Here is a 14,812-nt window from a genome sequence, read left to right as displayed (position 1 = left end):
TCAAATAGGCAAAGTATAAATGATTGAACTACGGGTAGGCAAAATGAAAACAAACTTAACCACATGTGTGTTTCCTGTAATCATCCCTAAATATAAAATAGACCAAATTAACCACGAGAACAAATTGTGACCAAAGTAAAAGCGACCCCAAAAAATGATAATTTCTTCTATATATAGATGCTAAGCGGGTCACATTTGTAAGGATTTGGAGCCGACCCAGCCAGCCCGATCCAATTATAAATTTGCTAATAGAGTGAGTCCCAAGTCCCAAACACACTGGAAAGATAACGTTCCCCCCACCTCTCTTTTTGTGGACGCTACACTACCATGGCGACCTGTTCTCACCTTCTCAACCACGTTCAAATCAAAGGTACAGTGCTTTTTTTTGTTGGGAATTACATCTCTAATGTTATAACAACTATTTCTTATAATCTTTTTCAAGTTGGGTTTTCATGTTACTTAGTTTCGGGTTGTGCTCTCAATTTTTTTTCGTAGGATGGCCTTCTCTGTTATCCAATCGAGGGCACTCCCATTTTTCTGTGAGTACCCAAATCTTTCTTTTTCAGTTCTCTTGAAAGGGGCTTGCTGAGAACAGTTTTTAAGATAGAGACATCTTTCAGTGTTTCCTTCTCATTTGTTTCTAAATTTGGCATATGTGTGTGTGTGTGTGTATTATCATAATGAATTCAAAAATCAACATGGGCTGTTTTGTGCGTGTCTGTTTTATCAGGATAGGGTACATTACACGAGCTATTTGCCTATCTTACAAATTTTCTGTTGTTAATGTTATTGACTCTGGTTTTGCATAAATCATAAGTTGTTTTGTTTGACACGCAGATGGTGATTGTTGTCACCATTTTGTTATATACTAAAATTATTGATTTTTGAGAGAAAAGATAGAAATTAAAATTATTGATCATATGACAAAATCTAGTCCACCCGTTTCAGAATAGATGGATAGTATTTTAGAGAGTCCATGGCTCCATGGTACCTAAGAAATTTAATTTCTAGAGGATCTTACTGGACTCTTTTTCTGCAAATTCATTTATTTGAAGAAATATTGATAATTAAGTTTACATATTTCTTACTATTTTTAATGAATTTCAATTAAGAAATTCTGATCCCAAAATATTTAAAATTAAGATCTCTGTCCTTTTCATGCTTGTTGGAATTATAGTCCTATCCACATTTGCCTCAACTATAACTTTTCACCTTATGGCAGGAAAGCTTTAGGCATCCAGCTAAAAGAAAGTCAAATCGGCGTTCCCAGCTTGCTCAATGCAGCTCATGTTTTACAGAAATCATAGCTTTCCCCAGCAATGAACTTCCACAATTAGAAGCATCTCTTTTAGGAGAGCCAATTGATGTACACGAAGTGGCAAAAATTCCCAGGATCAACATACTGGAGATATCACCAAATGCTGGTGTAGATTTTATGCAGAAATTGGTATTAGCTGATTTGGACCCTGCTTCAGCAAAACTTGCAATTGGGTTCCTAGGACCCTTTCTCTCAGCATTTGGTTTTCTGTTTATTTTGAGAATAGTAATGTCCTGGTACCCAAAACTTCCTGTGGGAAAGTTCCCATATGTAGTAGCTTATGCTCCCACTGAACCACTTCTCATCCCAACCCGTAAGTTGATTCCACCCCTTGGTGGAGTTGATGTAACTCCCGTGGTCTGGTTTGGATTGATTAGTTTCCTTAATGAAATATTAGTGGGCCCACAAGGGCTTCTTGTCCTTCTTTCTCAACAAGTTAGTTGATATACATCTAAAGGATGTTGGTATGAAGAATGATTATCTATTGAAACATTTTTCTCTGCTGTGATTCTTATATGGAAGAGTGATTAACCTTTTGGACTGCACAGCGTATTGAGGGTTTTGGTTTCTTATCCATTATATGTATTATGTATGGTGGTTTGCAATGTTTGAAGAAAATCAATAAACATCCTTTTCCGGGTCCTTTTTTCGGCTTGGGCTTGGGTTAAATACACTTAATTATTAGTTAATTTTTAAAAATTCAATATACATCTGGTAACAATTCTTTAAGAGATCTTAAAAGTGGAGGTGATATGGAATTTCTTCCTAGGATAGTTTGTCAAAGAATAGAGCATATCCTTCAAGTATACGGAGAATTGTTTTAATGGGTCCAAAGTGGTTCCACCATTCTATGAACTAAGAGTGAAAAATAAGACACAGATATCATAGTAAAAATAGAGGAACATAAAGCGTTGATAGTTTTTTTGTGTTGAAAATAAAAGAGCACTCAACCACTCTACTTTTATCCAAATAACTGATTGAAATGGTTGGGCCAATAACTTGTAGCTGAATGGTATTGTTTGGCCTCCTTTAGAGCATCAGCAACAGAAGGGCTAAATTCCAAATTTAAGCTTAAAGAATCCATCAGCCCAAAATGCTTCCTCCATTGGATGTTGTAAAAGGTAAGTATTGTAAAAAAAAATACAATTGTGCTACAGTGCGGTTCTAAATGTAGAACCGCACTGTAGCTCAATTGTAAAAGGAATATTAATATTTTATGCTTAAACTTTTCTCTCTCCACGGTCTCTCATCTCTCTCTCTCTCTCTTATTCTGACTCTCAGTTCCTCTCTCTATTTCTCACAACAGCTCCTCCCTCCTCACTCCCTCTCTCACATCTCTCTCGTTCGAAGCTTGCATCGGTACTGGATTTTAGATTTTGAAGGTTGGATCGGCATCGATCGGTGGGCTAGGTTTGGATCGGCGTCTCCGCGTGGGTCAACAAAATGTGGGAGATCGTGGCGGCTGGGTTTGGATCGGCGTCTCGGCGAGCTGGGCTGGGTTTGGTTAGCGATAGAGATCACGGTGGGTTAGTGTTGGGTCGCGTGGGTTGTGATCTGTGTGGGAGTGGGTTTTGGGTTGGTGGGTGGCGGTGGGTTGATTTCAGTAGGTGTGATTTTGGTGGGCTACGACATGGTCAATAGATGCAGCGGCATTGGTCTGGTGGTGCAACGACTTAGGCAGTAGATGCAGCGGCGTGGGTCTTGTGGTGTAGTGGCGTGGGTTGCTGTGTTTTTTTTCTTTGTTTGTGGTGTTGATGATCGGAGAGGGTGGTGTTGATGGTCTAGGTTTTTTTTTTTTTTTTTTTTTGTGTTGACGGTAGATTATGGGTTGCTGGTGGTGGTGGTGGTGGTGGTGTCAGGTGTGTGTGGTGCAGCGGTGGTGGTGATTATGGTTCTTGAGAAGAGAGAGAGAGAGAGAGAGAGAGAGAATAAATAATGTGTTGTATTGTAAATGATGGTGATTGTAGGATATATTATTTTATTGTGTAAAAATATTATTTTAATGAGTAGAATAGGAAAATAAAAGTTTGGATGCTGAAAATATTGTAAAATTATATTGTATAATTGATAAAGTGGCTTTTTGGATGGTAAAATAGAATAGAATTGGGATAAACCAATGCTGATGCTCTAACAAGGAGAACTAATGTTCAAAATCCTTCTCTCTCATTTGTTGTAAGAATTGAATTTGATAAATAAATTTTTTTATAAGAAAGAGTTCTACCAAATAAACGAGGTGTATACAGTGAGTACAACTATTTGAGTAGAAACCAATTTTATATTAACCGAAGTCCCTTTATTTTTTCAGGTTAGTCGAGGGGAACCTTAAGATATTTTTGTTAGCTCGAAGTGAATATCTAACTTCGAAGACTAGGGTTAGGGTTTGAAAATGCCTAACTTAATAAGACTTTTTGACAAATGTGCTAGTTAACCATAAGAATAAGAAAATTATAAATGACTAAATTGAGTTATTTGTCTAAGTTATCAAGCCTACTCGAAGTGAACTAATTCAAAGCGTATCATCTCGATGTAGAACTGTGTAAAGTAGATCATCTCGAAGTAAATGAAACTAGAAGAAGTCCTCACGAAGTACAGTGAATTGCAGGAAATGTAAATAATTCAAGCCTACTTGATTACTCTATCATCAAATTGATCTGAAATAAACATTAAATCACATCAAACTTCAATAAAGGGAATAAAGACTGCATCAAACTACTTAAATACTTGATTGAACAACATAAGTACAAAGGAAATAAATTTACAAGCAAAAACTCTTCTACAAGCCTAGAGGACTACTTGACTTGACTACAAACTACTTGATTCTCTAATAATCTAACACAAATAATCTTAGAAGTGCTTTGGTTGTGCTCAAAATCCTTTTTTTATAACGAGGCCAGTATTTATGCTTGAGGGTTTGACATTTATGTTTGATCCTTGTAGAGATATGTAATTCTTTTATGAATCTTTTATGCCAAGTGTCTTGTTGTTGGTAAGACTCAGTAACCTCTTTAACTGCTTAAGGCAACTATCATCTTGCTCCTAATATTCACCCCAGCCCACGTTTGATACCCAATGGTAACGGCTCAAGGTAACCACTAAAGTAACCGCGCGAGATAACTACTATGTTACTTTAGATTAATTCCACTTGTAATATTTTTTAGGCTAAAAATGATTCCATTTATGACTTGACACTTGTAATAGTTTTTTTCCTATTCGTATATTGGAAAGCATATTTTGAAGAGAGAGTGATTTGTTGTCATGTACATAAGAGAGAAAAAAAAAAATCAATTTTACTGGTCTGAGGTTCCAAAGAAGAACGAAGGAGGAGGACGATGAGAGAGAGCGAGAGAGAGAGGAGGTGTCGTGTATGTGTGTATGTGTGAGAGAGAGAAATCCTTAACGTCGGGTTAATAGCAATTCTCTCTTAAAATTAGTCATGTGCGTTGCACATGACCCTTGCACATGTTTATTTTTTACATATGTTTTGGCTTTTAAACGTAAAATAGTTGATGAATCTAATTGTTATTGTTTATTTGGAGCTAGTAAAACATTTACATTTGGAGATTGTAATGGTGGCTATTGTTATATATGTTCTTTCATGGGTCTCTTGAAAATGCTATGTATATGTGGTGGAAGAAATTCATAAAGTGCTAGAATCTCTTATGGTAAAGGAGAAGCTTTGAATGACATGATTATAAATTCAAGTCCATGTCTTGTAAACTAAATTGTTGAAAAACTTTGGAAGTAGAATACATTATTTGTGAGGTTACTTAGGCTTGCCTAATTAATTTCTTATCTAGCGATTTATAATTCGTAGCTAGGGGCAATGTCAAGCTTTATGCTTATCGTGATAGATTTGTTTGGTAGTGTTTAGGTTTTAGCTAATCTCCTTTGAAGCTTTGGAAATAGGCTTTTTTGCGGGTTGCAAGATAAGTAGCCTTTTAATGGGATTTTTTTGGAAAACTACAATGTTGCATAAACGTTGTTTTTGGGTTATACACATTTTGGAAAATTATTTGTGGAACTATATTTTCCTAAAAAGAGTCATGTTGTAACCCAACTATATATGATTATATATGAAACATTTTTAATATTGCATATGGGGAAATGCATGAATATTTGGCATAGAAAAGAAAAGCATCTTTGAACTCCTTTGATAATGGATTTCATGGTCTATGGTATTATTTAAAAATACTAAAGATGTTTTATCTTAACTTGTACTATTAGGGAAATTTATGCAAATATTTATGACAAGAAATGGTTTTGGAGACTTTGAGAATATTGTAGATATTTTGTTATTGAAATATTTTATGAAACTACTTCGAAGTGAACTGAGTGTTTTGAATATATTAACCTGTGAGCCTTCGATGTGGTTTTGCCCTTGCCATGACATTGGTGATTACCTCGTATGTGTGACATGTGATTATCCCATCTATGTGACGACCCCGTCTGTGTGATGACCCCGTCTATGTGACGACCTTGTCATGTGGTCTTGGGTGAGGTTTCTAGTTTTGAAATGGTATTGGGTATTTTATGGCTCACATTGACTAATAAATAGTTTCATTGTTATTTTGGGAAGTTAGGTGCTACATTCTTTCTATCATTCTTGTCATGTTGTTAATGAAATTGATTTTGCATAAATTAAATGGAATTCCAAATTATGCATGTTTTGTTAACTATTCTTCATTATGAAACTTGCATTTTCTCCACCCCCATTAATTATGTTACTTACTGGGCTCTGTCTCATTCCATTCTTTCACCAAACTTTTTAGAACAGGCACTGATCTTTTCAAATTGGTTTTTGTGGCTAACAGTAGTTAGGAAACTACCAATGGAGGCTGGACTTTTATGATGGTGATCCTTAGGTGATGTACATCCTAGAGGAGACTTGAATCACTCTTTTGTAAAAAATAGTGGTGATGAATTTTATCCTTGAAGTTCAATGTGTAATTATAATTATTCAAACCTCCATTCTTTTGTGGCCAATAATCCTTGTAATTATCATAGAGCTCTGACTTATTTGGGGAGCACATTTAAATGAAAGTGTTATTAAAATTACTTGATGCTAGTGGAAATTTTTTGGATTGAATTGCCAAAATATATATAGGTACTTTTGGGTTGTAGTTTTCTTATGCTTTGGACCCTTTTGGGTCAGGGGTGTGACAATAATAAATAAAAGACTTAAAGTAGATGCAATAAAGGAAATAAGGCACTTATTTAAGTGTGTGTATATATGTACACACACACTTTTATATAACCATAGATAGATGGATATTCTAAATTTAAAAACAAAGAGTTTAATGGCATAAAGCAATATATATGTAAATAAAAGACAACTGTAGACACCTCATTTTGTACCCCTTATGATTCAAGCCCCTATTCCCCAATAATGATATCACTAGAAAGGCCCACGACTAGCCTAGGGCCTAACTATAAAAAGCCTTTAACTTGGAGGATGTTTTGGTCAAATAAAAACATACAGGAACCCTAAGTATGCCTGCGCATGTGTAAAGCATGTGTATGCATACTTAGACCATTCGTGCTTGCATGTAAAGTTACAGAATGCCTTGTAAGGAAATTTTTAATAGTAAAAAGTGTGTAGAGCTAAACCCAGGTCAGTTGGGAAGAGCCTTGCACCCTTCTCCGATCACTATAAAAAGTCATCACGGCCCTTTTCACAAAACACATCAAATTCACTAGAAAATAATTAATCAATGAGGGAGTTTTTATTCTAAAACAACCTCTAGTTTAAGTTTTCTTGGTTGGGACCTCTTCTAGTCCAGTCCTTCTAGTTAAAGTTTACTAACCTTCTAGTTTTTGTGTCTTTCAAATTGACTGAGGAAAGCAATCGAAATCAAGCACTAAGAGCTCTTTGTTTAAGGTACATAGTTTGCCTTTTCTTCTATTTTCTTTCTTGTTTTTAATGATTTAATATCTTTTTTTTATAAATTAAGTTTATTGCTTTCATATTTAGAAGCATGCTAAGTTAGATTAGGTTTAGATTAGATGTTGTGGTTTGACTACTTACTTGCTGTGCTTTTAGGAAAGGATGCACGCGCATGCTTATGCATGCATACGCACCTTTATGAACATGCATGCACCCACATATTCAAGTCTAGAAACCTAGATTTGCTCGCATGTTCTTGTTTTACTTAGTTTAATGCTTATTTAGGATTTGTTTAACCTAGTTTTCACATGTTTTAATTGGAAAACAGTAATATAACATGTTTACGTGCTTTGATCGTTAGATTAGAGATTAGGGTTTATGTGTATAATGAATAATATGAACACGCATAAGAACATGAACATGCATATGATGTGATAGGCCAAAGATGTATTGACCCTTTGTGATGAATTACGTTGATTAATTAGCCAAGTTATTAATTAATCAAATTAACATGTAAAGCGTGGTAGCACAAACAAATCACCAATTAAACTAAGTATGCAGCGGAAAATAAATGACATGGTGATTTGTTTACGAATGGGGAAAACCTACATGGCAAAAACTCCACCGGGTAATTTTAAGGTCACCATTCCTGAAATTTCACTATTATCACAACAAGCGGTTACAAGTAAAGGAATCCCAAGTACCTTACCAACCTATAATTGATCCCTTACCCCAATACCCAATTGGACTTGTTTTGTAGTGACAATTTCTCCTTTCAATGCACGGCTCCCAAGTACGTGACTAACCAATTTGATGCGCGGATCCCAGTACGCGGCTTACTCCTTTGCACGAATCCCAGTACGTGACTAACTCTACAGCAACCCTTTGATTGTTGTAGTTGATTTGCAACAGCTTCACATAGAAACACCAATAAGATCAATGTTGGTGCAAGAGACTTTGCTTGGTTACAAAACCCAAAGGCGTACAAGAAACGCAGCAAGAACTCTTTCTTCTGTAGGAGGAGGCTAGGGTTTCAAAAAGAAAACCTTATGAAGCTCTCTAGGGTTAGATTTTTCTTTTTCCACCTCCTTTAAATAGGAGCTTTAATGGATTCTCCTATTCCAAATAGATTTACACAAACCTTGGGCTTTCCTAGTCCAATAAAAATTATACAAACCCATAAACAAATAGCCTTTTAGAGTAAAAACGTTGCTGGCTATAAACTGAATCCCGTAAGCTCGATCGATCGGGACATCTGTCAAGCTTTAATGAATCTCAATAGATCGAGCTTCTGTCGAGGAGGTATCAAGACCTGCAGTTTGCACTTTTCTTGAGCAGTTCTTGAGTAATCGTCATATCTTCAATTTAACCACTTGTAATGATCATCTTGAACCTACTTAGATTTACCCAAATGCAAGTAAAGTGTGTTTTGTCAAAGGATATGCCAATTACATAAAAATATGTCCCCAACAATCTCCCCATTTGGTAATCCATGACAAAACCACAAGAATACATTGAATGTCCTAAAATACATTCTACTCAAGATTACAGAATAAATAAGCCTAGTCTAAAAGATCTGAACCTTGGAAGTTGCTGCAAGAAGAAGGTTCGGAATCTTGACTTGGCTTTAACTTGTCTTTCTTGAAAGGCACTAAACAAAACACATCAAGGTACCATGTGGAAGACAATGACAAGCTAAATAAACAAGAAACATGTGTATAAAAAGATAAAAGAAACAACACATGTGAGATGAAGAGTAAAACACATACATCATCACATATACCACTTGATAAGCATCATGTATGTAAAAATGGTTACAAAACCAAAAGATACACAACACAAAAATATATCAATATCAATGTGTATCAAACTAACTCTCCCCCTAAGTTAGTTACATAAAAAACTTTCTTCCTCTTAACATGAAGTTCTCCCCCTAAGTCTATTACTCCCCTTGAAGAATGACATTCAATTCTCAAATTTCTCCCCCTTTTTGACACGATTGTCAACGGGCATAAAAAGCCAAAAGACTTGATCGGAGAAAGATAGAAAATAGATAAAGAGGGAACGAGGAGAACAAGGAACCATAGACTTGCAAGAAAAAGAAAAACAAGATGCTATGGAAACAAAGGAAAAAATGCAAAACAAAGAAAAATGAAATGCATGCAAGGGTATCTCGATCGATCGAGAGGTGTCGAGAATCTATCAAGAAGAAGCCAACCTCGATGGATCGAGAAGCTATCAAGATTCTATCGAGGAGACAGGAGATATCTCAATCGATCCACCTAGCTATCGAGAGGTGTCGAGATTACAATAAGATGCAACTGAAGAGCTCGACAGATAAGCCAAGTATCGAGAGGTGTCGAGAAGGTGTCGAGATGGCTTAAAAATAGTTTTCAAAAAGGAGAAAAACATAGATATGAATGCAATCAAACATGCAACTCAGCCAAAGATCCAACCAACATTTTAACCTCTCAAAAAAAATTAAACATTTAGCACCCAAAAACTCACACACACACACACACACTAAACAAGTCTAACCAATTTTATATCTCAAAAACAAGTTAAGACAGTTTAGTGAGCATACATCAACACATGTAAACCTTGTGATGGTCAAATCACATTGTACCTACACATGTATCAAAAATAGCAAAGAATATTGCGTGTTGTGTGTGAAAACATCGCAAGATTGCATAAGTGTCTCTAAGATATGATGATTTTAGATATGAGAAAATCACTTTAAATCACACACAATCATAACTGTTTGATGGGGACTATCACCTTTGAGGTACATCCTATAACTCCCACATCTCCTAGAAAACACGCTTGCAATCATATTTAAAGTATTTTTTATTTTTTTGCTTTTATTTTCTTTGCATATTTTCTTTTTATTAAGCAAACCATGTATGAGTATATAAAAGAGTGAAAAGAAATACTCAATTATGTTAAGCTTTTGACATTGCACTTTTACTATGCCGAAGTATACAGATGTCATTGACATTGCACTTTTACTATGCTGAAGCATATAGATGTCATATCATGATTGGCGGGTAACAGTGGTGAGATGGTTATTTATGCCTTTCTCTTAGAATTTTCTAGTCCTACCCGTCAAAAAGAGTGATACGAGTGTTAAGTATAAGAGATCACTTAACCTTACTCATCACAAACTAAGAGTCACAAAACTTACTTGCTTAGTTGTGCATAGAGAATGCTCATCTAAGTTACAAGAGATACAAAGTTTAGAAAACTCTATTTCAATGGCCATTTTAAGGTTCACAAGAACCGATGTACACAAACACACACTGTTTTTGTATTTTTTTTCTCAATATTTATTATTATTATTATTATTATTATTATTTTGAAAATAAAACAAAATAAAAACTAAACAACTAAACAAAAACAGACAAACAACATGAAAGCATGAAAGAAAAATGCAAATGCATGAAGGCATGATAGAAAGGTGCAGATGCATGAAAGCATGATTTCAAAAGAAGATAAGAAATCAAGCAAAGAGAGTCCTACTGTAGATAGAAAGAATTAAAGCAGAGGACAAACAGAAAAGACAATTAAGTCTTAGGATCCTTCCTCACCCACATAGCACGGGTCTTTGGCCGTGAAGATGAAAAGACACGTGTCCTAGTATGACTACTAAAGGACATAGAGAAATTAGAATTCCCCTAAAATTGAGTTAAAAAGCTCAAAACTTTTAATAACTCACCAAGAATAGGTACAGAGCCTTTAGACAAAGGATGAGACCTATTGGACACTCGCTTATGAGGAAACAACTTGAAACAATTAGGCCGAGTGTGACCGGAAGCACCACAATGGTGACAAACATGAGTAGTTTTAGAGCTACTTGGCTTCCTAGAAGGAGGTCTAACCTTAGAGGTTGACCAAGACCTCAACTTCGGACAATTTGGCCTAATATGACAATGATGACAAGTGGGAACAAATTCAGAATTTTTATTCAACTTGGGAGGAGTTTTAGACATAGGTTTAGAAACTTCAGTGTTAACATCAGATTATTTACCTTTGTCTATCTTAGCAATATTAGCCTTCAACTCTTCATTATTCCTTTTAAATTGGAGAATATAAAAATCTTTTTCTTTTGAGTTAGGCTCAACAACAAGTTTGGCACTAGTTAAATTTTCAACTTCAGTTTTAAATTCAACTAGTTGCTCTTCCAAACTCTTAATTTTGTCCGCCTGAGATGAAATTTGATTTTTAAAATTCTCATTCAAATTATTGGCTTCATCCAATTTTGCAATCAAATCATCTTTTTCAAGCTTGACCTTTTTAAATTTAGCTTTTAATTTTGTAGAACATTCAAGAGATTTCATACAAAAATTATAAAGCTTACAATAGGCATCTTGAATATCATCATCATCATTCAACACAAGATCATGCAAATCAAAACAATCAAGAGTTTCTATGACAACAGAGGTCAATGGATCACATAGCAAAGATTAACCCTAATCAGAGTGTGCCTGCTCTGATACCACTTGATAGGTCAAAAATGTATTGACCCCTTATGATGAATTAAGTTGATTAATTAGCCAAGTTATTAATTAATCAAATTAACATGTAAAGCGTGGTAGCACAAACAAATCACCAATTAAACTAAGTATGCAGCGGAAAATAAATGACACGATGATTTGTTTACAAATAGGGAAAACCTACACGGCAAAAACCCCACCAGGTGATTTTAAGGTCACCACTCCCGAAATTTCACTATTATCACAACAAGCGGTTACAAGTAAAGGAATCTCAAGTACCTTACCAACCTACAGTTGAACCCTTACCCCAATATCCAATTGGACTTGTTCTGTAGTGGCAATTTCTCCTTTCAATGCACGGCTCCCAAGTACGTGACTAACCAATTTGATGCGCAGATCCCAGTACGCGGCTTACTCCTTTGCACGAATCCCAGTACGTGACTAACTCCACAGCAACCCTTTGATTATTGTAGTTGATTTGCAATAGTTTCACATAGAAACACCAATAAGATCTTTAATGTTGGTGCAAAAGACTTTGCATGGTTACAAAACCCAAAGGCGTACAAGAAATGCAACAAGAACTCTTTCTTCTATAGGAGGAGGTTAGGGTTTCAAAAAGAAAACTTTATGAAGCTCTCTAGGGTTAGGTTTTTCTTTTTCCACCTCCTTCAAATAGGAGCTTTAATGGATTCTCCTATTCCAAATAGATTTACACAAACCTTGGGCTTTCCTAGTCCAATAATAATTATACAAACCCATAAACAAATAGCCTTTTAGAGTAAAAATGTTGCTGGCTATAAACTGAATCCTGTAAGCTCGATCGATTGGGACATCTGTCGAGCTTTAATGAATCTCGATAGATCGAGCTTCTGTCGAGGAGGTATCGAGACCTGCAGTTTGCACTTTTCTTGAGCAGTTCTTGAGTAATCTTCATGTCTTCAATTTAACCACTTGTAATGATCACCTTGAACCTACTTAAATTTACCCAACTACAAGTAAAGTGCGTTTTGTCCAAGAATATGCCAATTACATAAAAATATGTCCCCAACATGATGCATAGGTTCTATAGTGCTATGGTGCAATGAGGTAAGTAAAGGTAAGACATGCATTATCACGTGAACATGCATACTTCTTTGATGATGAACATGATATGTTTGATGAATAAGATGAATTTGTTGATGAACATGATGAATATGCTTGATTAATGCCATGTGTACATAATGATATGCTTGCTACCTTGTTGATGCTATTACCATGTGACATGTATAATATCTTGATGATGATATGACGAAATGGATGATAGCATGTGATGATATGTGTTTATGTTAATGTGTGTGTATGCTTAGATAAATGTTAGGCATATGTATGTGTTGATATTACATGTGCTAGATGAATGCTAGGATAATGTGTATGAGATGCCATTTGATATGATATGATATGATTTGATATGTCATGTTTAGATGAATGGTAGGTTGTGTGCTAGATACATGATATGATAGAGGATAAACCAAGAGTGTGTTGTGTATATAGGATAGACTATTAAAGGACCCTTTGATGGAATCAAGATGTGGAATACAATGAGTGAAAGCTGACCCACAGGTCTTGTGGGGTTGGGTGCCTGACACTTTCCCATTTCCATACCTAAACTATAGACACGTGCTCTGGTAAGATCGATCCTTCCACAAGCAGCACTTATACATATGGTTCCTAGACCTAATCTAGGTGGCGACTTCATTTTACGTACCCTCTACCTTAGTCCACTCAGCTGAGGCGTTCTCTCCACGACAAGCCACGTTGTGGGCACTTACGCCCACAATAAGACAAGTATTTAAAAGAAATATTTAAATTGGAGGGTCTAGGTCTTTCTTGAATAAACTTTTATATCTATAGGAAATAAATAAACAGTTGTCCAATTTAAGGGAAAAAAATACACCTCCATTCATCATATTGGTTTGGGATATAAATAGAGTAGGAAGATCAATCTTGAACAAACCCTACACCCATGGAAAATCAATAAGTGATTGTGCAATTTAAGGGGAAAAGTACTCCTTCCCTCACCACATTGATTAAGGTTGTACAAAATGAGCAAGATTGAAGGATGGTTTTTCTTAAATCCATGAGATTCAGTATACAAATGTGGAAAAGAAGGTGTATACCCTCACACATATTATATACCCATAAATATTGTTAATACTACATTTTGTCTAGCCTCCATTTGCATGCAAAAATACCAATTTAAGCCATGAAAAGCCAAAATTTGTGTTTTTAAACATGGAAAAATAAGGAATTACGTGAAATAATTATATTTATCCCAATATAATGTTGGATAAATCCTTTTGATGATACAAGAGTTTAAAATCTCAAATTTTCCATCTTTGGCTAAGTTTAACCATCGTTGACTAACCCTAAACGGGACTAGACAAAGTTTGACCAAAACTTCAACCTTTCAATCAAGATAAATTTGTGTCCATCTTAAATATCATGAAATACCCTTTAAAACAACAACTCACAAGCCCAAATCAAGGTTAAAATGTATGAAATATCTTGAAAACATCAAAACCCGGAATAAAATACTTACTAATTCTTTTTCAAATTAAAAAGCCATTTTTTTGGTGTTTTTGCGAAATAAACTGTACAAATTCAACCACAACGAATGCAAAAGGCCTAAACAAACTTGAAGTATGATGAATTATCTACGCTTCAAAAAAGTTCTTGACAAAATCACTTCCAGATTAAGAAGAATTAATTTTTCAAGACAAACACTACACAATGTTCTACACTATGTCACCTCCCTCCTATGTGCAATATATTAGCGACCATAGCTCCAAATTGAATGAGGACAAAACCTATAGAAACTAGACATCTAGACCTTTCGACAATATTCGGTTTGAAGAAATCTAATTCCTAGAAGACCTCCAAACAACTGCATAAAAACAGGGTCAGGAAGGGGCAAAACTAGAAAAGGAAGAATGAAGGAAAATGAGGAATTATAGCCTTGATTAGCTGGCCAAAATGTTGGTTCAAGCCCTAAAAAGCAAAAACCATGCTTTGAAAACATAAGAAAATGAGGTTACATGGAAAAAAAAAAACTTTTTTATTCCGATTGGGCCTTGGATT

The 14,812-nt window shown here is 35.3% G+C and overlaps 1 protein-coding gene across 1 annotated transcript; it reads left to right on the top strand.

Moving 5' to 3' along the window:
• Nucleotides 1–216: 216 nt before the first annotated feature.
• LOC142627576 (protein COFACTOR ASSEMBLY OF COMPLEX C SUBUNIT B CCB3, chloroplastic) lies at nt 217–1,865 on the top strand. Its single transcript, XM_075801449.1, has 3 exons — nt 217–370; nt 496–539; nt 1,223–1,865. Exons 1-3 carry the CDS (start codon nt 328–330, stop codon nt 1,760–1,762), a joined length of 627 nt encoding a protein of 208 aa, XP_075657564.1. The 5' UTR covers nt 217–327; the 3' UTR covers nt 1,763–1,865.
• The last annotated feature ends 12,947 nt before the right edge of the window (nt 1,866–14,812 follow it).

Source organism: Castanea sativa, chromosome 3 (genome assembly GCF_040712315.1).
Source record: "Castanea sativa cultivar Marrone di Chiusa Pesio chromosome 3, ASM4071231v1".
Taxonomy (NCBI): Eukaryota; Viridiplantae; Streptophyta; class Magnoliopsida; order Fagales; family Fagaceae; genus Castanea; species Castanea sativa.
The sequence above is the reverse complement of the archived record's forward strand: the minus strand, read 5'-3'. Positions and strand labels throughout refer to the sequence as shown.